The sequence below is a fragment of the Salvelinus namaycush genome, chromosome 1 (genome assembly GCF_016432855.1).
Source record: "Salvelinus namaycush isolate Seneca chromosome 1, SaNama_1.0, whole genome shotgun sequence".
Classification (NCBI taxonomy): Eukaryota; Metazoa; Chordata; class Actinopteri; order Salmoniformes; family Salmonidae; genus Salvelinus; species Salvelinus namaycush.
The window spans coordinates 59,948,529-59,975,169 of NC_052307.1; the positions used below are offsets into that span (position 1 = coordinate 59,948,529).

The following is a 26,641-nucleotide window of genomic DNA, read 5'->3' on the forward strand; positions in this document are numbered from 1 at the left end:
TGGAGTGGGAGGGATGGAGATAAGTCTGGCTAAAAACAGCAGCAGCAGAGGAAATTCCATGTGGTTTGGTATAGAGAGAACCAGTCTCCTACAAAATGTGACCCCGATGGGAAGTAGGTGTTGCAATCACTTTTTTATTTTTGAGAAACACATGACATCACTGTCTAGAACCTCCTGGCCAGCCTCAGTCCCAGTTCCTCCCTTCTCTTTGCTCACCATCTTATCACCCCAGCCACAGTGGGAAACTGGAAAACTGATATTCCCCATCAGACTGGGATTATTCACCTTTACTGGCTAAAGGAACACAAATGTTATCCTGGAGTCCTTTATGGAGAAAATACAACATCAAAATATAGCAAGAAATGCATAAATGCTACTTATTTCCAGAACAACATCTGTTTGTAATTGAAATGAAGGTCTTGGCTACTGGACTGAGATCATTTACTGAGTGAGTGAGCCTGTGGTTCAGGTCCTGTTTGGCTGAAGAAGCACAGCTTCTCCACTCTGTAACCATGGCACTCCTGTGTGTGGTGTGGCTTCTTTTGGAGCTCTCGCTGCTATGCTTTCAGAAAAGCATTGAACCCACGTCACCCATTTGTCCAATGTCTTAATAATTCATAGATTCATTACTTCATGGATATGAAAATAACTGCTGGGCTGGGATCGCCCCATTCCATCTCTATCTCTAACCTCTTCCCCTCGGCTTTGAGGCCAGGACAGACTCTAACACCAGGGAAAGAGCTGATGGATGCCTGAAATGAACTGAGAACAGAGACAAGAACCCCTTTTTAAAGACTCTGGTGTGGTAACATAATGTTATATGTTATACCTGCTGTCAGTAAAGCAGCTTTGGCAGGAAGTGGTGCTACCCCAGTTCCAGCCCCCCTCTACTAGACAGGAAACAGTGGGTCTGGAAAAGCCATCAGAGTCCACCTCATCCCCCTCTCTCCTCCTCCTTTTACTTTACAGCAAACCTATTCTACTAGAAGAGGATCATGAACAACACAAACCACACGAGTGACAGGTCTACTCAGCCAAGACAAAACACCCATCCACCTCAGAATTCTTTGTGCATATTGTCATAGAACAAGATCATTATGAGGGTATATGGATTAGAAGACAATACTGAACTACTGAAATCTGATTGGAGTAAGAACAACTGTTATCTGGACAGTTGGACAGTCAGGCAGCTCTATTGGCAACCGCACAAAAATGTACTGAACCATTACAGAATAATGAATCGGATGAATCGCTCTAGTCTTGGCCAGTGATTTACCATATTTCAGACAGCTGTTCTGTTAGTTCCACAGTCCAGACACACAGAGATTCTGTCACCCTCTTCTCTACCACTATCCCTCTCTCCCTCTCATCACTCCATCCATTGGCTCTTGACTGGAACAACGATCATCATGCATTCTGCTCTTGTGTATGCAGCAAAGAGCTTAGGTAGCGCACAATATGTTATTTTAGTTTATTTTCAGTATTGTGTTTTGTGTACATTTATACCACTATCACCCTGATGGTTTTGGACTGCAGGTTCAAACATTTTATCGAAAGATTTAAGTATTACTGCCACCTTGTGGTTAAAGGTTACTCTCACCTGTGCTTGCACATTCACCCATTTTAATTTAACCTCAGGACCAAAAAGTAGGGGGGAATCAGCATAAGGTACAGCTATCAAAGATTGATCTTGTGAACACTCACCTATTCTTTATTTACAACAAACTCCTCAATTTATATTGAGACCAACTAAAGAATCTCTCTAAAATGATCACCATAATGTAAATCGAAAAATCGAAACGGAAAATGGCCTGTTGACTGTGTGTTAGCGGAAATACGTGTGGATCGTGTTGCTGTGCCACAGGGTGTCACTGTGAGGCAGTAGACGGCTGCCACATCTATGCATCACCATTGGAACACAGCTAAAGACAAGTGAATGGTGAGATGAAATCCATCAGTCAAGCAAAAAGCCGTTTCCAGATACGGCAGAGCTCACATGGAGCTTTCATTGAAAGAAAGGACCAGACGAGAGGAAAACACAGAGCCATAGCCTCCAGAAGGTCCATCAGAGCCAACAGCCTCACATTAAGCCATGATAGCTTTCTAAAAGGTGGGCTGGTCCAAGGCGTTTCCTACTAGGAATAGGTGATGACGTTGTGTCTTTAAATCCTCACTCTGTGAGGTTGTTTACCCCAGCAGTAAAACAAAACCAATCCTGTTACTGGTCAAATGGCCATTATCACACATTTCTCACCCCAAGCACAGGACAATAAAGAGTGGGTGTGGAAAGAGCCATTGATGACATGTGTTCAACAAGCATCAACTATATGACTCGACGTGTGTGTGCTTGAGTGCGTGTGTTTGTTCCTCCAGGTGTGGCGTGCCCAGCTAACCCGCAGTAATGAGTGTAATTTGCTGGTCATAGTCCAGGCTTGTGACAGGCAGCACTAAGCAGAACAGACCCTTTGCTGCATACCATAAGTAATAGTCACACAGGCAAAAGACAATCACTGGGTAACGGCCGATTCGCTTCCCATTAGGGTCTATAAACGCCTCATTCCCACTTTGCCTAATTACCCAATTAAAGCTTACTCTGCAGATTTGTCTCTCTCTCTCCTCTTCCCCTTTGGACTATGCATGTGGTGCCATTCTTACCATTGCCATTTGGAAATAACAGAGGACATCAGGACAAGCAGGTTTGGTTTAGTATTCAATAAACATCAGTTTATATTTTATGACATTTTAGATTAGTTCATTTGGCTCTTTTGATGGAGACTGTTGAATGTGTGTATCCAGCTCTAGTGTATTACAGTGTACATTAGTGTGTGAACCAAACAGGTGACAGCAGAAAGCCCTGGAGCTAATTCTGGGCAGACAATCTTAGCCGTAAATGAATTGCAGCTGTCTTACAATGACAGAAGTCCCATGGAGAGGGGCATCCCGGGCCAAGCTTTCTGCTGATGTGTGTGAGAGAGAGGTGGGGTGTTTGGACCGCCACTGTTGCTGCCGACCAACTGTCACAAGGAAATGTTCCTTTCCTGATTTGGACTGAAAATGCTGACTGATTAATCTCAACTAGAGCTTTAATTAAATCCTTTATAATGCTATGGGTGTGAGTCAGTGGCAGGAAAACAGCTTCCTACAATTCTACACATTTTGGCATGGGGCAAAGAGAAAACATTTCAGTTTCATGTCTACAATTATGCTATTCTACACATTTGCCATGAAGCTGAGAGAAAATTTTGTGGTTTTACAGCTAATTTCCTGTCATTCTAAAAGTTTTTGCCATGGCGTGTTTATGACGTGTTTATATGCTATTATCTTTATTTTAAGGGGGTTGGGAGGCCCCCAGAGCCCGTGGCCCCCCCACACCTTGCGGGGGCTGCGGGTGTGTATGGTACGCCAGTGGTGTGTGTCTAGCTGTTCTTCCTACAGCCCCATTTATAACTGGTTCTAACATGCGTCCTTTGTCTTGATATTGTCCACATTCTGATTGTGCCCACAGACAGGCGTAGACAATTTAAAAACCCAGAGGCTGCGTTTAGACAGGCAGCCCAATTCTGATATTTTTTTTCACTAATTGGTATTTTGACCAATCAAATCAGCTCTGAAAAAGATATGATGTGAAAAGATCTGATGTGATTGAACAAATTACCAATTAGTGGAAAAAATATCTGAATTGGGCTGCCTGTCTAATCACAGCCATTGTGATCTGATTGTGATTAGATATTCCTGACTACTTCCAGAGGCAGTTAGGGACCCATTGTGTCCGGACATCTTACAGTGCAGACGAATCTGTCCAGTGAAAACATTTAACACATCATTATCCCACCCTTTAAAAACATTGACAGTTGGCACTATTGACTTCTGGTATTAATGTGTCTTAAAATAAACAAATAAATCTTATTTAGAACAAATATCTGTCAAATAATTAGCATACAGGGATATCTGGTCACAATGCGGACACAGTGGATGGATAAGAGACACATTTTAATACCATGTGTAGATGCATCGGCTAATAAGTGGGCACAATCATAATGTAGACAAGATCCAGACGAAGGACACATGTTAGCACCAGGTATAAACGAGGCTTATGTGTTAGGGCAAGGACGATACCAGTATCGCAATACTTGTTAGTATCGTGGCAAGGAAACAAAAAACAAAGCAGATTTAACTTCTTTAGGAAAACAGCCCTAATGTTGGAAACATACATCATTGTGTTGTCATCCAGAGTCACATTTCTCTAAGCTATAGCACACTATATTTTACATACAGCAGCTTTAGGACCAAAGAGTTTGGTTTGCTTTGTGCTGGCCCAGTTATGCGTATGCAAAGAATGAAATATGTTCGTTAGGGAGAAGAACGTAGACAGAGATTAAGGAGAAGACCATGTAGATTAGGGGTAGGCAACCCTGGTCCTGTTTTTGATTTAACTGACTTGGAAGACCAGGTGTGTTGAAATTAGGCAATCGCTGAACTGATCGATTAGCTCAGTTGGTCCGGTGTGGTGCCTAGTTGGAACAAAATCCTGCAGTACCTGTGGCACTTCAGGAACACGGTTGCTTACCCCTAATGTAGAGCGATATACAGTATACGGTATACAAATGAGGGTGTGGAACATTGCATTTATTGAGTTTGTCTTGTACTTGTTGGAGTACACAAATACAGTGTTTATGAGCTGGTGGCGCCACATCTTGCTCAAGGACAAGCACCGTACAGCTGTTATCGAGCCACATAAATGATAGAAAGCATTTAGCAGTTGCTCTGTTAGAAAATGAAATATTTACTAGATTGAAACCAGCTTCTAAAAAGCTATTTGCTATCTTTACTTCACTCCGTTAAACTGCTCAGGTGGGGAGAGAGATTGAGAGAGAGAGATTGAGGGAGAGAGAGCGCTGGAGAAAGAGGGAATGTGATTGCTTAGAGGTGGGTGGATGAGAGAGCGGATCCCATGTGCTGGCTCTAGCTTGTTACCGCCTGTGAAGTGAAGTGTGCAGGCTGTGTGTCAGAGATAATGGAGGCGCGTTAGACCTGCAGGGTAGAGGGGGCGTTACCGCAACGGAGGGGCTCCTTGGACCTTGAGACCTACCTCGCAGCTGCAGGCAGGGCTCTCCTGGGACCAGCAGCAGGCGAAGCAGGATGGCGGACTTGGAGGGCTGGACTCCTGCTGGGGATCCAACCAGGGATCCTACAGGCCCTGTGTTGTCTCTCCACATCAGGTGGTGGACTCCAGTGGTACTGTGGGTGGCTGTAGGGAGAACAGGAGAACAGGCCGTCTGGACTGGGCTGCACTGTAGTGACCACAGAGGATTCAGTCACAGCTCTACTGAGAACTGCTACAATAAGAGCCTGTGTGGGCAAAACTAAAAACAAGTAAACAAAGAATGGCATGGGAGAATTTCCCTACACTCTTATCTATCTATTTAAAGTAGTTTTTCCTTCTCTTTCTTCCGCCTTACTCTCCCTGCATTCTGTATCTCACCCTTTCTGCGGACCTCTTGGGATGGCTCTGCTTACATGAGTTTCTAAATCCTTTTTTGTGTTGCTTCATTTATTCATTCTTTGTCTTTGCGCTCCTGGCTTTGCCCAATTCAAAAGGAAAGCCGTGGGTCTGCAGAGAGGAGAACATTGGGAAAATAGCCTTTTGTTGTTCATTTGAAAGAACAGCTTCCAGTCTGACAAATGGCAGCACTCTGATAGGGAACGACAGGAGTCTGAATACACACACGGCTCTGAACACACTCCAACTCTGATCCTGCCAATGTTCTGATCTCAAGTGTGTCTTGCTGTGTGGTGAGGATAACCGGCAACAGTCTCAGCACTCCACCTCTCCCGTCAAACTCCAAATGGGAGCAGAGAAAGACAGGAGGGAAATAACGTAATTCCACACAAAACACAAAACCACCTTTTTCCTCATTCATTTCCATGACATTGGAACAGTTGCTGGAACAATAAACCTCTATCCATTCCTCAACAGCCTATTGGACATTGTGGGGGTTCTGATTGAGAGGACGTCTGGGTGCTATGAATGCTTATGTTGTGCTGTGTGTCCGACACTCTTGACCTGTATTCTTGTCGCAGTTTCCATGCACTTGTGCCCCTTGACCCTCTCCAGTGCAATAAGAGCTCAGGGCTGTGCCTGGGATCCCCATGGACTCTGGGTCCCCATGACCACTCCCTGTTCTTCCTCTGTTCAACAAGGGGCATTGTAGGGGAGCGTCACCTCCATGGAGAGCGGCCGCGTGTTCCAGGCAGTCCAAACTGTCCTAATGCAGCGTGTGAGGACATGAGGAGATGGGGAGTGGAGGGGCAGACTGAAGGACCGTTGGGAGGGAGTGACACTATCCTCCTGCACAATTGCTCCACACCTCTATTGTTCAGCCAACTGTTAGGTATTGTGGACGGGTCAGGTTGGATTCAGCCCTGGGTGATAATATGCAGTGTTCTTGTGAGAGTTCTCCTGTCTGCAACGTGTTTTACAGGCTGAAAGAGGGCCTCTCTATGTACAATGCTGTGGGATAGACAGAGAGAGAGGGAGTTGTCTCATAAGTCTTTCTCCAGGTGTTTCAAGTTTTAATGTCACATGCATAAGTACAGTGAAATGCCTTTCTTGCATGCTCTAAACACAACAATGCAGTAATCAATAACAATGTAATACTAAAAATAACATTTACATTTTACATTTAAGTCATTTAGCAGACGCTCTTATCCAGAGCGACTTACAAGTACATAATTCATACTTTTTATTTTTTATTTTTTTTATTTTTTTTGTAACATAAGGTAACATAACATAAGGTAGAACAAAAACACACACAAAAAAAATCTAATCAAACTTTATTTGTCACATGCGCCGAATACAACAAGTGTAGACCTTACCGTGAAATCCTTACTTACAAGCCCTTAACCAACAGTGTAGTTCAAATCAAATCAAATTGTATTTGTCACATACACATGGTTAGCAGATGTTAATGCGAGTGTAGCGAAATGCTTGTGCTTCTAGTTCCGACAATGCAGTAATAACCAACAAGTAATCTAACCTAACAATTCCACAACTACTACCATATACACACAAGTGTAAAGGGATAAAGAATATGTACATAAAGATATATGAATGAGTGATGGTACAGAACGGCATAGGCAAGATGCAGTAGATGGTATAGAGTACAGTCTATACATATGTGATGAGTAATGTAGGATATATAAACATAAAGTGGCATAGTTTAAAGTGGCTAGTGATACATGTATTACATAAAGATGGCAAGATGCAGTAGATGATATAGAGTACAGTATATACATATACATATGAGATGAGTAATGTAGGGTATGTAAACATTATATTAAGTGGCATTGTTTAAAGTGGCTAGTGATACATTTTTACATCATTTCCATCAATTCCCATTATTAAAGGGGCTGGAGTTGAGTCAGTATGTTGGCAGCGGCCACTAAATGTTAGTGGTGGCTGTTTAACAGTCTGATGGCCTTGAGATAGAAGCTGTTTTTCAGTCTCTCGGTCCCTGCTTTGATGCACCTGTACTGACCTCGCCTTCTGGATGATAGGGGGGTGAACAGGCAGTGGCTCGGGTGGTTGTTGTCCTTGATGATCTTTATGGCCTTCCTGTGACATCGGGTGGTGTAGGTGTCCTGGAGGGCAGGTAGTTTGTCCCCGGTGATGCGTTGTTCAGACCTCACTACCCTCTGGAGAGCCTTACGGTTGTGGGCGGAGCAGTTGCCGTACCAGGCGGTGATACAGCCCGACAGGATGCTCTCGATTGTGCATCTGTAGAAGTTTGTGAGTGCTTTTGGTGACAAGCCGAATTTCTTCAGCCTCCTGAGGTTGAAGAGGCGCTGCTGCGCCTTCTTCACAACGCTGTCTGTGTGGGTGGACCAATTCAGTTTGTCCGTGATGTGTACACCGAGGAACTTAAAACTTTCCACCTTCTCCACTACTGTCCCGTCGACAGTCCACAATCATCTCCTTTGTTATGTTGACGTTGAGTGTGAGGTTATTTTCCTGACACCACACTCCGAGGGCCCTCACCTCCTCCCTGTAGGCCGTCTCGTCGTTGTTGGTAATCAAGCCTACCACTGTAGTGTCGTCCGCAAACTTGATGATTGAGTTGGAGGCGTGCATGGCCACGCAGTCGTGGGTGAACAGGGAGTACAGGAGAGGGCTCAGAACGCACCCTTGTGGGGCACCAGTGTTGAGGATCAGCGGGGTGGAGATGTTGTTACCTACCCTCACCACCTGGGGGCGGCCCGTCAGGAAGTCCAGGACCCAGTTGCACAGGGCGGGGTCGAGACCCAGGGTCTCGAGCTTGATGAGGAGTTTGGAGGGTACTATGGTGTTAAATGCTGAGCTGTAGTCGATGAACAGCATTCTCACATAGGTATTCCTCTTGTCCAGATGGGTTAGGGCAGTGTGCAGTGTGGTTGCGATTGCGTCATCTGTGGACCTATTGGGTCGGTAAGCAAATTGGAGTGGGTCTAGGGTGTCAGGTGTCAGTTCAAGAAGAGTTAAGAAAATATTTACCAAATTAACTAAAGTAAAAAATGTAAAAATTAAAAAGTAACACGATAAAATAGCAACGAGGCTATATACAGGGGGTGTTGGTATCGAGTCAGTGTGCGGGGATACAGGTTAGTCGAGGTAATCTGCACATGTAGTTAGGGGTGAAGTGACACCACAATTGTCAGTTGACAATTTTTTGGGCTTTCCTCTGACACCGCCTAGTATATAGGTCCTGGATGGCAGGAAGCTTGGCCCCAGTGATGCACTGGGCCGTGCACCCTACCCTCTGTAGTGCCTTATGGTCAGATGCCGAGCAGTTACCATACCAGGCTGTGATGCAACCAGTCAGGATGCTCTCGATGATGCAGATGTAGAACTTTTTGAGGATCTGGGGACCCATGCCAAATCATTTCAGTCTCCTGAGGGGGAAAAGGTGTTGTCGTGCCCTCTTCACGACTGTCTTGGTGTGTTTGGACCATGAACGTGAAACTCTCGACCCGCTCCACTACAACCCCGTCGATGTTAATGGGGTGTGTTCGGCCCGCCTTTTCCTGTAGTCCACGATCAGCTCCTTTGTCTTGCTCACATTGAGGGCGAGGTTGTTGTCCTGGTACCACACTGCCAGGTCTCTGACCTCCTCCCTATAGGCTGTCTCATCATTGTCGGTGATCAGGCTTACCACTGTTGTGTCATCAGCAAACTTAATGATGGTGTTGGAGTCGTGTTTGGCCAGCAGTCGTGGGTGAACAGGGAGTACAGGAGGGGACTAAGCACACAACCCTGAGGTGCCCCAGTGTTGAGGATCAGTGTAGCAGACGTGTTATTGCCTACCCTTACCACTTGGGGGTGGCCCATCAGGAAGTCCAGGATCCAGTTGCACAGGGAGGTGTTTAGTTCCAGGGTCCTTAGCTTATTGATGAGCTTTGTGAGCACTATGGTGTTGAACGCTGAGCTGCAGTCAATGAATAACATTCTCACATAGGTGTTCCTTTTGTCCAGGTGGAAAAGGGCGGTGTGGAGTGCAATTGAGATTGCGTCATCTGTGGATCTGTTCGGGCGGTATGCGAATTGGAGTGGGTCTAGTGTATCTGGGAGGATGCTGTTGATGTGAGCAATGACCAGCACCTCATTTTTACCGACGTGTGTGCTACATGGTGGTAATCATTTAGGCAGGTTACCTTCGCTTCCTTGGGCACAGGGACTATGGTGGTCTGCTTGAAACATGTAGGTATTACAGACTCGGTCAGGGAGAGGTTGAAAATGTCAGTGGACACTTGCCTGTTGGTCCGCGCATGCTTTGAGTACATGTCCTGGTAATCAGTCTGGCCCCGCGGCTTTGTGAATGTTCACATCGGTTACCGAGAGCGTTATCACACAGTCATCCAGAACAGCTGGTGCTCTCATGCATGCTTCAGTGTAAAATACATTTAAAAGACATTTAGCTCGTCTGGTAGACTTGCGTCACTGGACAGCTCGTGGCTGGGTTTCCCTTTGTAGTCTGTAATAGTTTTCAAGACTTGCCACATCTGACGAGCATCAGAGCCGGTGTAGTAAGATTCAATCTTAATCCTGTATTGACGCTTTGCTTGTTTGATGGTTCAGGAGGATAGAATTATGCTCAGATTTGCCAAATGGAGGGCGGGGGAGAGCTTTGTATGCATCTCTGTGTGTGGAGTGTAAAGGTGGTCTAGAGTTTTTTTCCCTCTGGTTGCACATGTGACATGCTGGTAGAAATGAGGTCAAACGGATTTAAGTCTGCCTGCATTAATGTCCCCGGCCACTATCAATCAAATGTATTTATAAAGCCCTTCTTACATCAGCTGATGTCACAAAGTGCTGTACAGAAACCCAGCCTAAAACCCCAAACAGCAAGCAATGCAGGTGTAGAAGCACGGTGGCTAGGAAAAACTCCCTAGTAAGGCCAGAACCTAGGAAGAAACCTAGAGAGGAACCTATGAGGGGTGGCCAGTCCTCTTCTGGCTGTGCCGGGTGGAGATTATAACAGTACATGGCCACTAGGAGCGCCGCTTCTGGATGAGCATTTTCTTGTTTGCGTATGGCCTTATACGTAATAAATAAATAAATAAATAAATAAGAAAATAAGAAGAACACGAGAAAGTAAATAAGTAAGTATATTACATACAGGGTCAGCCAGTTCCAGTATCATATTTACAATGTGTAGGGATACTGGTGATAGAAGTAGATATGTATATGGGTGACTGGGCATCAGGATATATGATCAACAGAGAAGCAGCAGCTTGTATAATGATTGTATGTGAGTGGGTGTGTGTGTGTGTGTAGAGTCAGTATAAACGTATGTGCATATTATGTGTGTGTGAGCAAATTATGAATTGAGTGTGAGTGTGTAGGGCCCTGTGAGTGTGCATAGAGACAGCGCAAAAATACAAATAAAATCCAAGGGTCAACTCAGATAGTCTGTGTAGCCATTTTGTTAGCTATTTAGCAGTGTTATGGCTTGGGGATGGAAGCTGTTCAGGAGCCTGTTGGTGCCAGACTTGATGCACCTGTACCGCTTGCCATTGCAGAGAGAACAGCAGAGAGAACAGTCTGGGACAGAGGCCCTCTGTGTGTGGAGGTACATCAGGCTAGGTGGGGTGGACGTCTGGGACAGAGGCCCTCTGTGTGTGGAGGTAGATCAGGCTAGGTGGGGTGGACGGACGAGGGTGACGGCAGCTGGTAAGGATCCTGTATGGACATAAGATCCAAAGCCCTTTCATGGATAATACTCTCCTCTCCTATGACTTGCAGCTTTGGGGCAATGCATGTCACCATTGCCCTAGTCTACAGAGAGCAGAATGTGGATAACAAACTCCTTTTACTCTTCTATATGAGTTCCATCCTCCCATTACCCCTGGAGTCCTGGAGGGCAGAGGGACGGACATATTCAGATGTAGTTACAGTATTATAGTAGAGTAGTTACAGGTAGTTATGTAAAACCAGTGGAGATGGTAAAACCAGTGGAGAGGAATCACCGTGAGTAGTTCATTCTGACAATCTCTGGCTTTGTGGAGATTAAATGGCCTCTTCCACTAGTTGATTAGCAGAGCTCCCAGATGAGGAGCGTGAATGGCTCTTTCATACACTGTCCTCTATCTGTCTGTGTCTATGGGTGATGCCATAGAGACTTAGTGAGAGAGAGAGTCATTCCATAATCCACACAGAGAGTTGAGGAGGTGGTCAGGGAGCTGGAGCTGGGATAAAGGCAGTGATTGTAGCCCCTCTCCACCAGTCAACTAATGATGGACGAGGAGCTGGAGGTAGAGTCTCTCTGGCAGATGAAGGAAGTGAATGTCTCTCTCTGGTACTAGGAGTTCCCACCCAGCATTGATCCCCACTGGCCAGGACTCAGCAGGAGTCTAATATCTGGGAGATTACGTTTAAAGCCCTTCATTTTGTACGCATGGCTTTTCGAATGGCCCAGGCACAAAAGGCCTGATTGAGTTTCCATTGGCCATCTGAGTTGGACAGTAGCTCCCACACTTCTCCACCCTGACATGGATAGAGACTGTGCATCATCCTGAACAAATTACGACGTCCTTTACCCTCTAACCTATCCCCTGTTCTCCTTCTCTTTCCTCTCTACGTTCCTCTTGGTATACTGATTTGATTTGATTTTACTGTATATAGTTGATATGTTGTGATAATCAACAGGCAGTGTTGTCAGGCAACAATAGAATAACCATATCCTTGCCATTATCTTGTTGTTGTCATGTATGTACTGAATAATGTTAACCCCATCCCCCCCAACACTAATGACTGCAACGTATCTTAGATCCCAATTCCCATACCTAGCAACAGTGCCATGATTACCGGCCACATCAGCATACATTCAAGTAGCTCTTCATATAACATTATATTAAAGCACACAGATGGCTGCCCACAGAGAAAGAGAAAGAGAGCGCGTTCCCTCCAGCTCCCTCCATCAGGGTAAACATCCTGGGTCAGAGGAACATCCTTTTCCCTCTCTCTCTCTGTGTGCCATTCCTGCTTCAGGACCAATCTGCTCCCAGGGGGCAACCCGAGACCAGTGGTGGAAAAAATACCCAATTGTCATACTTGTGTAAAAGTAAAGATACCTTAATAGAAAATAACTCAAATAAAAGTGAAAGTCAGCAGGTAAAATACTACTTGAATAAAAGTATTTGGTTTTAAATATACTTAGGTATCAAAAGTAAATGTAATGGCTAAAATGTACTAAAAGTATAAGTATAAATCATTTCAAATTCCTTATATTAAGCAAACTAGACGGCACAATTTATTTTTTATTTTTTACGGAGAGCGAGGGGTACACTCCAACACTCAAACAAAGCATTTATGTTATTTTGGTTGTCAGGGAAACTGTAGGAATGTAGTGAACTACAAGTAAAAGTTGTCAAAAATAGAAATAGTAAAGTAAAGTACAGATACAAAAAAATACTTAAGTAGTACTTGAAAGTATTTTTACTTAAGTACTTTACACCACCACCACCTCCCATCACCTAACCAGCACCCCAAATCATCCCTTCCCATCACTGGGTGTCATTACTATATACAACAGCAGAGCCATGGTAGCTAGAGGAACAGGCTAGCTAGAAAAATCCCCTCAGCCTTAAACAATTTATTTATCTATTTTTTTCCCCCTCATCAGGGTTGGGCAACTCCAGTCCTCAGGGGTCTGTTTGGTGTCACACGTTTTCTCCATCCCTAGCAAACACAGCTGATTAATCAAATTACAATCTGAACTGAAGATCATGATTAGTTGATTATTGGAGTCAGGTGTGTTAGCTGGGGCAAAACTGTGACACCAATCAGGCCCCCGAGGACTCGAATTGCCCAACCCTGCTTGATGATCGTTCTTTTCTTTCTTTCTTTCTTTCTTTCTTTCTTTCTTTCTTTCTTTCTTTCTTTCTTTCTTTCTTTCTTTCTTTCTTTCTTTCTTTCTTTCTTTCTTTCTTTCTTTCTTTCTTTCTTTCTTTCTTTCTTTCTTTCTTTCTTTCTTTCTTTCTTTCTTTCTTTCTTTCTTTCTTTCTTTCAGCAGTCCAGAGGCCAATATTATGTTGGTCAATTCTCATCCTAGGCTGGAGCGGGGCAATTGATTCCCCCTACAAGGTTATATTCCCTGGATGATATTGATCAATTAATTATGATGGATTTCCAATGGTGACTGTCCTTCTTAAGGCATCTATTCAATCAGATCGGCTGTAGCTAACATCTGCCTAGGGTTGTTTTGATGGTGTCAGAAGGGGAACTGCTTTAGACCTGTTAAATCCACAAGTGGCTCCCGGCATTACAACTAAAGCGGACATTGCCATTGGCTGCATGGAGTCGCATTAACAGATGCAGCCCATGCAGCCCTGTTTACAAGTTGGAACACTGGAATGTGATATGTAATCTACACCTCGATTAGGCTGATAGAAACCCTCATCATTTAGTTGATTGATTTTTCAATTTGTGCGTAATCATGTCTATATAGCCTACACTTTCTCTTTCTGTATTTCTAACAAGAGTGGGGAGGGTGTGGCTTCGTGACCATGATCGCAAGAGCAGCTGCTCACCATTTGACGACTCCAATGCAGTTCCACCTCCTACACCGCCAAAACATCTGCTATGCGGGTGTCTGCTATCCTCGGTTAAAGGTTGATCTGATTGAATCTAGGCCTAAAGCTGAGATCCGCATTAGGAGAAACAGCACCACCGGCCGCCCCCGGCACTTAAGTTATTGTTTGGTTTATGAAACGGTGGAGAGGTGCTCCAGCATCAAAGTAAAACAACTGTGTAGTAAATACCCTGCTGTTCTATCGCACGTGATGTCCGTCTGTACGGTGTTTGAGGTAAAGTCTTAGCTGTTGTAATATCGCAAACGAACGTGGCAGTTTCACTGCTACGGATTCCAACTTTAATGCCCAAGAGACGGATGAAATTACCTCTGCCGGCCTTGACAAGGTCCAATAGAGTCAAGAATAACAAGTTATAGTGGATGTGTTAGAAAAATACACAATATAAAAATGATTGGAACAAAACAACATCGCCTTCCCATAAGCGGGTGACATTTTTCTTAGTTTTCCACTTTTTCTCCACAGCACACGGTCTTGACATGTGACCTGAGATTTGAAAACACTATTGTGGTAATGAAATTGTGATTTAAAAAAAATAAACATTGCCATTGTCTTGTAAACTAGATTCTCGGTGAGCTAATGTGAACCATTGTCACTGTATTGACACTTTACTGGCCTTGAACACAACAAAAAGACCATTGTGAATTTGTGACAAATCAGATAGGTCAGGATTCTTCTATTTTAAGATTCTAAAGAATCATCCAGCATCTTCTAATCTAATCAATCAATCAAATGTATTTTATAAAGCCCTTATTACATCAGCAGTTGTCACAAAGTGCTTATACAGATACCAAGCCTAAAACCCCAAAGAGCAAGCAATTGAGATGTCTCGACCTCTGAATGCTCGGCTATGAAAAGCCAACTGACATTTATTCCTGAGATGCTGACCTGTGTTGCACCCTCTATAACCACTGTGATTATTATTTGACCCTGCTGGTCATCTATTAAAGTTTCAACATCTTGAATTCCTATCTGGCACAGCCAGAGTAGAAAGGCAGGAGTGAGTAGAAAGGCAGGAACCTAGGAAGAAACATTCCACCACCGACACATTGTTTGCAATCTCAAGGAGAAGTATACACAAACAGAAACATAGACTCCGCACGCACGCACGCACGCACGCACGCACGCACGCACGCACGCACGCACGCACGCACGCACGCACGCACGCACGCACGCACGCACACACACACACACACACACACACACACACACACACACACAGAGAGAGAGACCTGGATTGCAATGAGATGTTTTTCCATTTCCCAGCACATTTAAACCAATATATTTCCTCAGTCACACACCCATTTCAAAATGCAATTGTAAGCCTGTGACCTCACTGTTCATATTTTACATCAGGATATAATGTAACACAGATGACTCCCGAGGTCTCATCCCATGTATTGAGGACAGATTGCCATGCACTGCTTTGTGGCAGCAGTATATGGATATCCATTATATATTGTATACTGTGAATTAGTTAGTAGGGATGCTTTATATTACTTTTTTCCATCTCCAGGAGCGATGGTTAAGTTATGCATGATGAATAATTCAAGGCTTCCGTCTGAAATTACAGTAGATTGTGATGATAATTGAATGAAGGTGCAGGACCTTCTCTGTGATTGTAACTGATGTGAGAGGAGGGACCATTCGTTTTTTAAAGCACATCTTGCCATATTCATCTTCTCATTATTCACATTTTCCAAAGGAATCTGCTCCACTCACTCTCTCTTGCACACATGCTCACACACACAGACATACATGTGATGTGCGCACGTGCGCACGCCGCACACTCACACGCACGGACGCACGCACACACGCACAAGCAAACAAAGATGTACAGATATCCAGTGCTTGGCTGCTTACTGTGTGTCTGTGGCGAATCAGAGGGGAAATAAATAACAGCTTGTTTGTAGTGAGGATCCAGGCTTCTCATTACCAACACAGTCCCCGTGACCTCACCACCCCAGCACGCTAATGCTGAGAGACACAACAGGAGGGAGGGAGGACAGAGGAGAGAGGGAGTGGAAAGGGAGGGATGGCCTGTACTAGGCAACCATCCCCTGCTTCTTATTACAGTGGCACCTTGGCCAAATCACTTACAAAAATCAGTCAGACACCAGGCAGGCAGGCTGAGCCAACAGCCAGCTGTGGCTTTTGGAAGAGAGCAGGTGATGTGATGAGGCCAGGCCAGAGAGATAGCTGAATGGTTCCTCTCAGGAGTGTCCCCAGCTATTAATTGGTGCATGGGCTGGCTGAGCACAAGTCTCAAATGATCTCCACCAAGCCCTGTGAGTGTCTCTTAACCAATACCAGTTGCAGCCAGCCAGGTGAAGAAGCAGAACCACAGACAACTGTGGTGACAAAGACATGTGTATTAGGGTGTCCTCCGGCTCAGAACAGAGTGTATATTTTCCACAAGTGCTGGGTTCGGAAGCTGTACTGTGTAACATTTGGATATCTAATTTCTTGAGAACAGGAGACTGATCCTCCTGTTTGTTTGTATGATGAAGGGGGGGGGGGGGGGGGGGGTCAGTGCATACTGTACGTGTGTGTGTCCAACAGAAGCCATTGTACAGTCTCCCTGGCCAGTGATTGACTGCGCCGCTGAGTATAGCTGACAGTCCTCTGGCGTTGACCTGAGCCCTGTGCATCGATAAACAAGCCCAGCTAGGCTAGTACTCCTCTAATCAGGCCTCCCGTAGCAGCACAACACACTCTGAATCACAGCACAGGGACAGACCTACAGAGAACAAAGACTACGGGACCACTGGGGAGCTCTGTGTGGGTTCCGTAGGTGTGTGAGTGGCTGTGTTGCTACCTTTGCATGGAGCATATTTGTAGCAGAAGCGTAGGGGAAGGATGTTCAGCAGAGAATTAAACAGAGAATCAACTCTGCATGACTGACTCAAGAGAGACGCGACAGAGAGAATTATGAAAAGAGTTGGTCAAAGCCTGTGCGATGCCGATCAATATTTTGCAATCATGCAAGACAGTACGAGATCCTCTCTCTAGGAGTGTGAACAATGTAAAGCTGAGGAAAGGTCTGTATTACAGTAACTCAAGTTTTGGGGAAAGGGGAAACGAGTGATAATCATCCTGCCTGCTAGTGATGAGTCCTGAGTACGGTGTCTGCGGTTGACCGTCCAGCAGATGGCAGTGTCTTTCTTCCCTGTCTGTCCAATGATCAGCTCTCGCTGGTAGGAACCCTTGGACATTCATCAACAACATCACCATGCAAGCTAGAGATTATCAGTACAGGCTAAACCATCTAAAGAGAAATTCTATTCATCTCTCCTCCTCTGCTGATCTAACAATGGGGGCAGGTTAGGAGGTTTATTACCAATATGTACAGTAGCAGGAGATGAATAGTACTAGTCAGAGGAAGGTTGTTATAAAAGCCATCCACCACTCAGCTACATAAGTGCTGACCCTGAGTGCCCTTCCTGTCCTTCCCCCTGGCCCCAGGTCAGTTAGTCAGCCCCATGTGCAGGGCCGGCACCAGGCATAAGCGACATAAGCGGTCGCTTAGGGCCCCAGGCCGCTAGGGGGCCCCGACCCAGTCGGGGTCTCAACTTACTGTTGAGAGTTAGAATAGTAGAATACACAAGGTGCAATTTCAAAATTCGGTTGTGCATCAGCAATTTTTCTCTTGTTATGTCAGTCACTAACAGTCATTAAATTAGCAATGTCAGCTAACAATTTTTATATTGGTAAATTTGTCTAGCCAGCTATCTAAACTTGTAGTAATCATGACCGAATACCGACCAACACGCAGGGCAAATGCCCAAGGTCCCTGACCTCCAGGGGGCACCCATTGATGTTGTTAGTCACTCTCACTCAGACAACATTAACATGGCAAAAGTCATGTCAAAATGTGTAGAATTGCAGGAAATTAGTTTTAAAACTGAACATTTTAAATTTTCTCTCTCACCCATGGCAACATGTAGAACTGCAGAAAATATACTTTAAAACGAAAAAGTAAATGATCCGCCATCAAGAAGGGTCCTCTAAAAGGTTTAGCTGTGAGGAGTGGTGTAGTGCTATTTTTGTAGGTGCAGGAGCGAGAAAAATGTAAGTAAATGAAGTCATCATTTCTCATAGTTTGTACCGACAGATGTAGCCTATTGAACTTGACTATAGAATATCCATAAAATGCATCCTCCAAATCTCTAAGGGCTCCCTGTGCTTAATTACAGGGATTCAATTAGCGCTACCTCCTCTTAACTAATAAGATCCCTATGTTATGTTCCCTGGTATTTTGCCCCTTGACCACCTGGTCATGGTCACCATACTGGAAACTCAGGCTGGAGAGGGAGATGGTCATGTCAAATCAAATCAAATCAAATTGTATTTGTCACATGCGCCGAATACAACAGGTGTAGACCTTACAGTAAAATGCTTACTTACAAGCCCTTAACCAACAATGCAGTTTTAAGAAAACACCTAAAAAAAGTAAGAGATAAGAATAACAAATGATTAAAGAGCATTAAATAACAATAGCGGGGCTATATACAGGGGGTACCGGTACAGAGTCAATGTGCGGGGGCACCGGTGTTGAGATAATCGAGGTAATGTGTACATGTAGGTAGAGTAATTGAAGTGACTATGCATAGACAATAACAGAGCGTAGCAGCAGCGGGGGGGTTAGGAGGGGCAATGCAAATAGTCTGGGTAGCCATTTGATTAGCTGTTCAGGAGTCTTATGGATTGGGGGTAGAAGCTATTTAGGAGCCTCTTGGACCTAGACTTGGCGCTCTGGGACCGCTTTCCTTGCGGTAGCAGAGAGAACAGTCTATGAGTGGCTGGAGTCTTTGACAATTTTTAGGGCCTCTGACACCGCCTGGCATAGAGGTCCTGGATGTACTGGGCCGTACGCACTACCCTCTGTAGTGACTTGCGGTTGGAGGCCGAGCAGTTGCCATACCAGGCAGTGATGCAACCCGTCAGGATGCTCTCGATGGTGCAGCTGTAAAAGCTTTTGAGAATCTGAGAACCCATGCCAAGTCTCCTGAGGGGGAATAGATTTTGTTGTGCCTTCTTCACGACTGTCTTGGTGTGCTTGGACCATGTTAGTTTGTTGGTGATGTGAACGCCAAGGAACTTGAAGCTCTCAACGTGCTCCACTACAGCCCCGTCGATGAGAATGGGGGCATGCTGGGTCCTCCTTTTCCTGTAGTCCACAATCATCTCCTTTGTCTTGCTCACATTGAGGAAGAGGTTGTTGTCCTTGCACCACATGATCAGGTCTCGGGCCTCTTCCGAGGCTGTTTCATTGTTATCGGTGATCAGGCCTACCACTGTTGTGTCATCAGCAGGTGTTGGAGTCGTGCCTGGCTGTGCAGTCATGAGTGAACAGGGAGTACAGGAGGGGGCTGAGCGCACACCCCTGAGGGGACCCCGTGTTGAGGATCAGTGTGGCGGATGTGTTGTTACCTACTCTTACCACCTGGGGGTGGCCCGTCAGGAAGTCCAGGATCCAGTTGCACAGGGAGGAGTTTAGTCCCAGGGTCCTTAGCGATGCACTTTGAGGGCACTATGGTGTTGAATGCTGAGCTGTAGTCAATGAATAGCATTCTCACATAGGTGTTCCTTTTGTCCAGGTGTGAAAGGGCAGTGTGGAGTGCAATAGAGATTGCATCATCTGTGGATTTGGTGGTGCGGTATGCAAATTGGAGTGGGTCTACCGTTTCTGGGATAATGCTGTTGATGTGAGCCATAACCAGCCTTTCAAAGCACTTCATGGCTACTGACGTGAGTGCTACGGGTTGGTAGTCATTTAGGCAGGTTACCTTAGTGTTCTTGGCCACAGGTGGTCTGCTTGAAACATGTTGGTATTACAGACTCAGACAGGGAGAAGTTGAAAATGTCAGTGAAGACACTTGCCAGTTGGTAAGCGCATGCTCGGAGTACACGTCCTGGTAATCCATCTGGCCCTGCAGCCTTGTGAATGTTGACCTGTTTAAAGGTCTTACTCACATCGGCTGCGGAGAGAGTGATTACACAGTCGTCCGGAACAGCGGACGCTCTCATGCATGTATCAGTGTTACTTGCCTCGAAGCGAGCATAGAAGTAATTTAGCTGTGCTTCCCTTTGTAGTCTGTAATAGTTTGCAGGCCCTGCCACATCTGACGAGCGTCGAAGCCGGTGTAGTATGATTCAGTCTTAGTCCTGTATTGACGCTTTGCCTGTTTGATGGTTCGTCGGAGGGCATAGTGGGATTTCTTATAAGCTTCCGGGTTAGAGTCCCGCTCCTTGAAAGCGGCAGCGCTACCCTTTTGCTCAGTACGAATGTTGCCTGTAATCCATGGCTTCTGGTTGGGGTACGTACGTACAGTCACTGTGGGGACGACGTCCTCAATGCACTTATTGATAAAGCCAGTGACTGATGTGGTGTACTCCTCAATGCTATCGGAAGAATCCCGGAACATATTCCAGTCTGTGCTAGCAAAACAGTCCTGTAGTTTAGCATCTGCTTCATCTGACAACTGTTTTATCGACTGATAAGCAGGAATCAGGAGGATAGAATTAAGGTCAGATTTGCCAAATGGAGGGCGGGGGAGAGCTTTGTATGCGTCTCTGTGTGTGGAGTAAAGGTGGGCTAGAATTTTTTTCCCTCTGGTTGCACATTTAACATGCTGATAGAAATGAGGTAAAACTGATTTAAGTTTCCCTGAATTAAAGTCCCCGGCCACTAGGAGTGCTGTCTCTGGACGAGCATTTTCCTGTTTGATTATGGCGCTATACAGCTCATTGAGTGCGGTTTTAGTGCCAGCATCTGTCTGTGGTGGTGTGTATACAGCTATGAAAAATACAGATGTAAACTCTCTAGGTAGATGGTGTGGTCTACAGCTTATCATAAGATACTCTACCTCAGGCGAGCAAAACCTCGAGACTTCCTTAGATATTGTGCACGAGCTGTTGTTCACATATATGCATAGGCCTCCGCCCCGTGTCTTACCAGAGGCTGCTGTTCTGTCCTGCCGATGGAGTGTATAACCCGCCAGCTGTATGTTCTTAATGTCGTCGTTCAGCAACGACTCGGTAAAACATAAGATATTACAGTTTTTAATGTCCCGTTGATAGGATAAACTTGCTTTCAGTTCGTCCCATTTATTTTCCAGCTATTGAACATTAGCTAGCAGGACGGAGGGCAAGGTCAGTTTAGCCACTCGTTGTCTGATCCTCACAAGGCACCCTGATCTCTTTCCGCGAAATCTTCGTTTCCTTCTCCAGCGAATAACGGGGATCTGGGCCTGGTCGGGTGTCTGTATTATATCCCTCCCGTCCAACTCATTGAAGAAGATCTCTTCGTCCAGTTTGAGGTGAATAATCGCAGTTCTGATGTCCAGAGGCAATTTTCTGTCATCAGAGACAGTAGCAGCAACATCATGTACAAAGCAAGTTACGAACAACGTGAAAAAAAAAAATAATAGCATGGTTGGTTAAGAGCCGATAAGACGGCAGCCCTCCCATCCGGCGCCATGTTAATGGATTATGGAGAGGTATAGAGATCATCAGATCACCCTTCTTCTATAACAGGGTTTTATAGAGTTTGGCCTGTGGGTGGTTTTATTTGGCCCCCAAATAAATCGTATTATTAGTATTATTTTTTAAATTGCTGAATTTTCATTGTTGGACATAAAAGACTGTAAAAACACAAAGAAATCAGCTCCATCTGATTTTAATTGTGGAAATCTGTTCCCAACTATTCCCACGCATAATAGAGAGATACGTGATTATTTACAAATGTAAGCAAGGTTTGAAATGATTGTTATAATCAAATATTATATCTGTTTGTGCGTCTAACGGTCAATTTGCAGTTTCCAAATGATTTGTAATTATTTTCCGACCCCCTGAACATCCGCTCAAGAAGAATTTGGCCAGCGGCTGAATCTAGTTAATGATCACTGCTCTATAATAACATCGTGACCCCACATCCAGCCCTCTCGGCATCTGTGGATGTGGATGATGCAATCAGCAGCAATAACATCACTCCACTGATTCATGGGTAAAGCCATGGGATTAAACACAGAACCCAGGGCAGAAGGGTTCTCCTTCTCCTTACCTCATCGTCCAACAACAACAGCTCCCCTCCAGGCTCTCACCAGTCTCCACTCTTCAGTCCCAGAGTGGGGCTTAAGGGGGGGCTTGGGGCTTGGCTGTCCACCAGAGGTCTGTTTGTGCCAACCAGGCTGGGGATTAGCTCTCTGCTCTTTGGGATTCTCTCAGGCCCCCAGGACAGGAACCCCCGTCTCTAGAGAGCGATAGAGAGATGGAGACACACAACAACAACAACAAAAACATATTCTCACATTCTCATTCCATCACTCTGGAGAACATCTGTGGACTACTTACTGTAAGTCTATGACAATAAGCAGAACGTCCAAATAAACCAAGAGTGACGAGATAGGCATAGATGAGGTGAGTAATGTCTATTTGTAGATGCTGGTTTTCATGGTTAGCGTGTCAGTAAAATAAAAAGGAGTAACAGTCACCAGCATGTATCATATTATCTAACATGTCAGTGACTATGGGTGTTTATTGTATGTTCTGTATATGTTAATACACAAAACCCTGGAACCTACAGTGGAAGTCATTCTATCTGAGTGAGTATGTCAGATCATGTTGGCTTGGTTTTATTCAGCAGCGATGGGGCCATTAGTAAACACACATACGACCTGGGGCTGAAGGGGGGGGGGGGGGGGGGGGGGGAGCGAGAGAGAGATGGAAAGAGGGAGGGAGGGAGAGATGGAGGGATGGATTGAGGGAAGGATGGATGGAGGACAGGAGAGAGGGAGGGATGGAAGGAGGGAGGGACTATGGGATGGATTGAGGGAGGGAGATGGAGGGATGGATGGAAGGAAGGAGGGAGGGACTACAGGATGGAGGGATGGAGAGATGAAAGAATAGAGGGAGGGAGGGAGGAACTATGGGATGGATTGAGGGAAGGATAGATGGAGGGAGGCAGTGCTTCATTTGTAAATCGTGAGGTCCCAGAACACATAGTGGGGGGTTTTATCCGGGGGGCTCTGAGGTATCGGAACACATTGAGAAAAAAAGTGTCCAACACAACATAGCAGCCAAGTAGCCTACTATCTATGGTGGTGAAACGGACAGCCCTCTCCAAGGTGCTAATTCATTCAAAGCATTTTAGACGTCACTGCAGTATGCACACATACTTGAGTATAGCTTCGGGGCTTACACAAGTCCCAATTTCTTATATCAATGAACAGCAAAATATTTAGACGACACTGCAGAACACCCACCATATGCACACATACGTACTCAGCTGTGGGGCTTATAAGACACAAATTTCATATAATTTTCAAGACATCAATGTAGCAGTAGAACAAATATCACAATATCGGAATATAACTTCAAATAAGGAGGGAGGGAGAGGGAGGGAGGGAGGGGGGACTGGAGAGAGGGAGAGATGAAGGGATGAGAGGAAGTGTCCAGAGGTCACCCTGTGACTGATTCATTCCTCCTCAGACTGAGGGGATAAATAAATATATAAATGAAATGTGTAAGGTGCATCTCTGTTGGAATCAGAACGCAGCCTATATCATCATGTCACTGGTGAGCCCCGCCTGCCAGGCCATGCTAATGCAATCACACTCCTGGGGACGAGGGTCTTCATCGGTTGGCAATGGCCAACAAAGTGATATGTCACCGCAACTGAGGTGGTGGACTTAAGTTTTCAATTACGCATTCTGGAGATGTGGGTGGAAAATAAAAGAAGACAGACAGGGGGAATTTGCCAGGCAAGACGAGCGGGGGGGATGACATTTCGGTGGGACAGGGGGGGGGGCTTTGTGGGGATTACAGTGTCTGTGGATGAGGAAGGCATTAGAGTGGAAACACAAGGCCAAGCGCCCCTGCAGGACAGGGAACAGTGGAGGAGGGTAAAGAAAGAGTGGCCACGCTCTGAAACTGATACAGCTGCATTCTCCTCTAAACATCACAGGGCCAGCTAACCCCTCCACACACTCCCCCCCCAACCCCCCAAAGCCCTCCCCCGTTGTGATGTAAGACAGGGGCCTCATCCCACCACTTTGTCTTCTGTGATTTATCAGAGAAAATGCCACTCCCTGTCCACCTTCAACCCCCCCACATCCCCCTCCGTCCTCACCCCTCTAACTATTCCTCCCTATGCCCCCCCCACCCCCACTACACCCCACTCCATCCTCACCCCTTTAACTATCCCTCTCTATGCCCCACACCCCCCTATGTCCTCGCCCCTCACCCCTCTAACTGTCCCTCCCTCTTCAACTGGCCCTGGAGACAGCTGGGCAAACACTGACCCGTATTGCCCCTTTATCCCCACAACCCCCAGATACCCTGCTCGCTTCCCAGCCTCGCCCCCAGCCTCGCCCCTGGCTCCAGTCTCTACCTCGCCAGCCTAGCAACTGGGACAGTGGCCCACCCATGGCACCAGGGCCCTCTGTGGGACTATACACGTGAGACGCTGGAATTCTAAACACCCTAAGAGCTCTGGCAAACAGCAAAGGTCAGGCAGAGACACAGACACTGAAGCAGGGTCCAGAATCTGAATGTGTGTGAATCTGACTGAAAATTCCATTCAGGCTACAGCCAGCGATAAGCAAAGATAGCAAGGGAGTGTGAGTTCTGCCACAGACAGTGAGAAGAAGATAGAAGGATGAGAGAAGACAAGCTGCCCTCTTTCCTCCTTTGTGGGAAGATGGGAAGATGAGGCGCTCCATTGAGTAGGGTTAAGTGTGGTGTTCCTGCGGCTGTGTTTATCCAGTGGTGTGGAGACAGAGCTCAGAGTATGGACGGCCTGCCACCTTGTCCTCTCCCCCAGGGCAAGGCAGAATGACACATTTTCATGACAACTACACATGTGCACACAGTGAAATAGGATTACTGGAATAAAAACACTCCCCCCTCTCCTCTCTCCCCCTCTCTCTTTCTCTCTCTCTCACTCTCTCTCTCCCTCTCTCACCCTCCCTCCCTCTCTCTCCCTCTCTCTCTCTCATTCCCATTCCTCCCCTATCATCATTTATGCTATTTTTGTCCGTACAAATTCCCCTACCTCTCTGCATCGCTCTCCTCCCAATCTAGCTGTATGTTCTCTTTGTCTGTACACATCCATTTTTATTCCAGCATCTCTCCCTCTATCTTTCTCTCTAATGCTGATGAATGCACACATTATCCCTGTATAGAAATGAAAGACAGAAAAGAATAAGGAGGGCAAATGGTGAAGCGCTAATGATGTGCTGTACTATACCTGCAGTAGTCATTATCTAAAGTGGCAGTAGATAAAAGAGCTGAGGCTTGACCAAGATGCTACTTAGTCAAGTAGAGTTCCACAGAGCTTTGTTTCTGTCAGTGACTAACATGGTGCATGGCTTAAACTGATACACATTTGAAGAGAGAAACTCTAACACACACACGCAAACACTAACACAGATACACACACACATTCACAAGCGCCCCCCCTGCCCCCCCCCCTGCTCCATTCCCCAGTGGTTTCAGTAATTAACCCCGCGCAGTGCTTATACAGGCTTATATAGTCTGTGAAGTACACATTTACATACATAATACTCGGAGCTCTGCATCGGTTCCACCCAACAAAACTGTCCTGATGCCTGATGCTTGTCTTTTAAAGCATGAGCATTAAAGTGAGAGAATGGGGTTTAGAAACGCCTGCAGTGCTCTGGCAATGCAAACAGAAAACTGGCCAGTGTATAGGCTAGGCTAGCATAGTACAGACTAGCAGCCTGCCTGCCGTCCTATCCTCTAATTGACAGCTATAGCAAGGATCATTAGCGCCATGACGAGTCTGAAGGAGACGCGAAAGTGGCTTCATTCGAGACACTGACCTGTAGTCAGGCACCATGCAGCAGCAACGGACCGATCGACGACCACACCACAGCACCTGACAAACACAGGCCACTGCTAAATATAGACCTGCGAATTAGGGCTGCCTCTGTGTACATTTACTTCTATCTTAATTATAAGGCTCACACAGAGACGAGGGCAGTATAACCCCATATTGGGCAGGATCTGAAGCGGTCTAGGAGGTAATTTGAGAGAGACTTTTCAATCTCATTTTGACCATTTACATGGCACAGAACATGAAGGCACTGGTATAGTTTCTAATTAGCTAACACACAATGATACTTCTAAGGACTGGATAGCCATAAAAATTATAATTTAAATCAACCTTGAGGACAAAATTTTACTTTTTCAACTAGCTATATACAATAATAGAAAAATCCCATTTCCCCAAATATAGATTATTTTAATTAGACCAGGAGCCACCCAGCAGTACGATCAGATCAAATCTGTTGCTTCCCTCCAAGTCTCCCCTGTGCAACCAGCACACCATCACACAAACTGAGCCAATCGTTCAACCAAGCACAGCGGCTTTCACAACACAGCTGAGGGGTGGTGATGGTGGTGGCCATGATCCTGCTCAAAAACAAAGCTGCTCCGTCAGGTGAAATAGGTCAGGTAGCCATTTTCTCCTGGGAGGGAGATAGACTCTCTC

General features: G+C 45.7%; 1 protein-coding gene across 1 annotated transcript in view; it reads right to left on the bottom strand.

The window, feature by feature from the left end:
- LOC120052400 (cartilage intermediate layer protein 1-like) overlaps positions 1-26,641 on the bottom strand; it is a 67,107-nt gene that overhangs the window by 25,154 nt on the left and 15,312 nt on the right. The window contains exon 2 of the mRNA XM_038999284.1: positions 5,090-5,248. Coding sequence (XP_038855212.1) covers positions 5,090-5,248 — 159 coding nt within the window. The remainder of the gene's footprint in view (positions 1-5,089; positions 5,249-26,641) is intronic.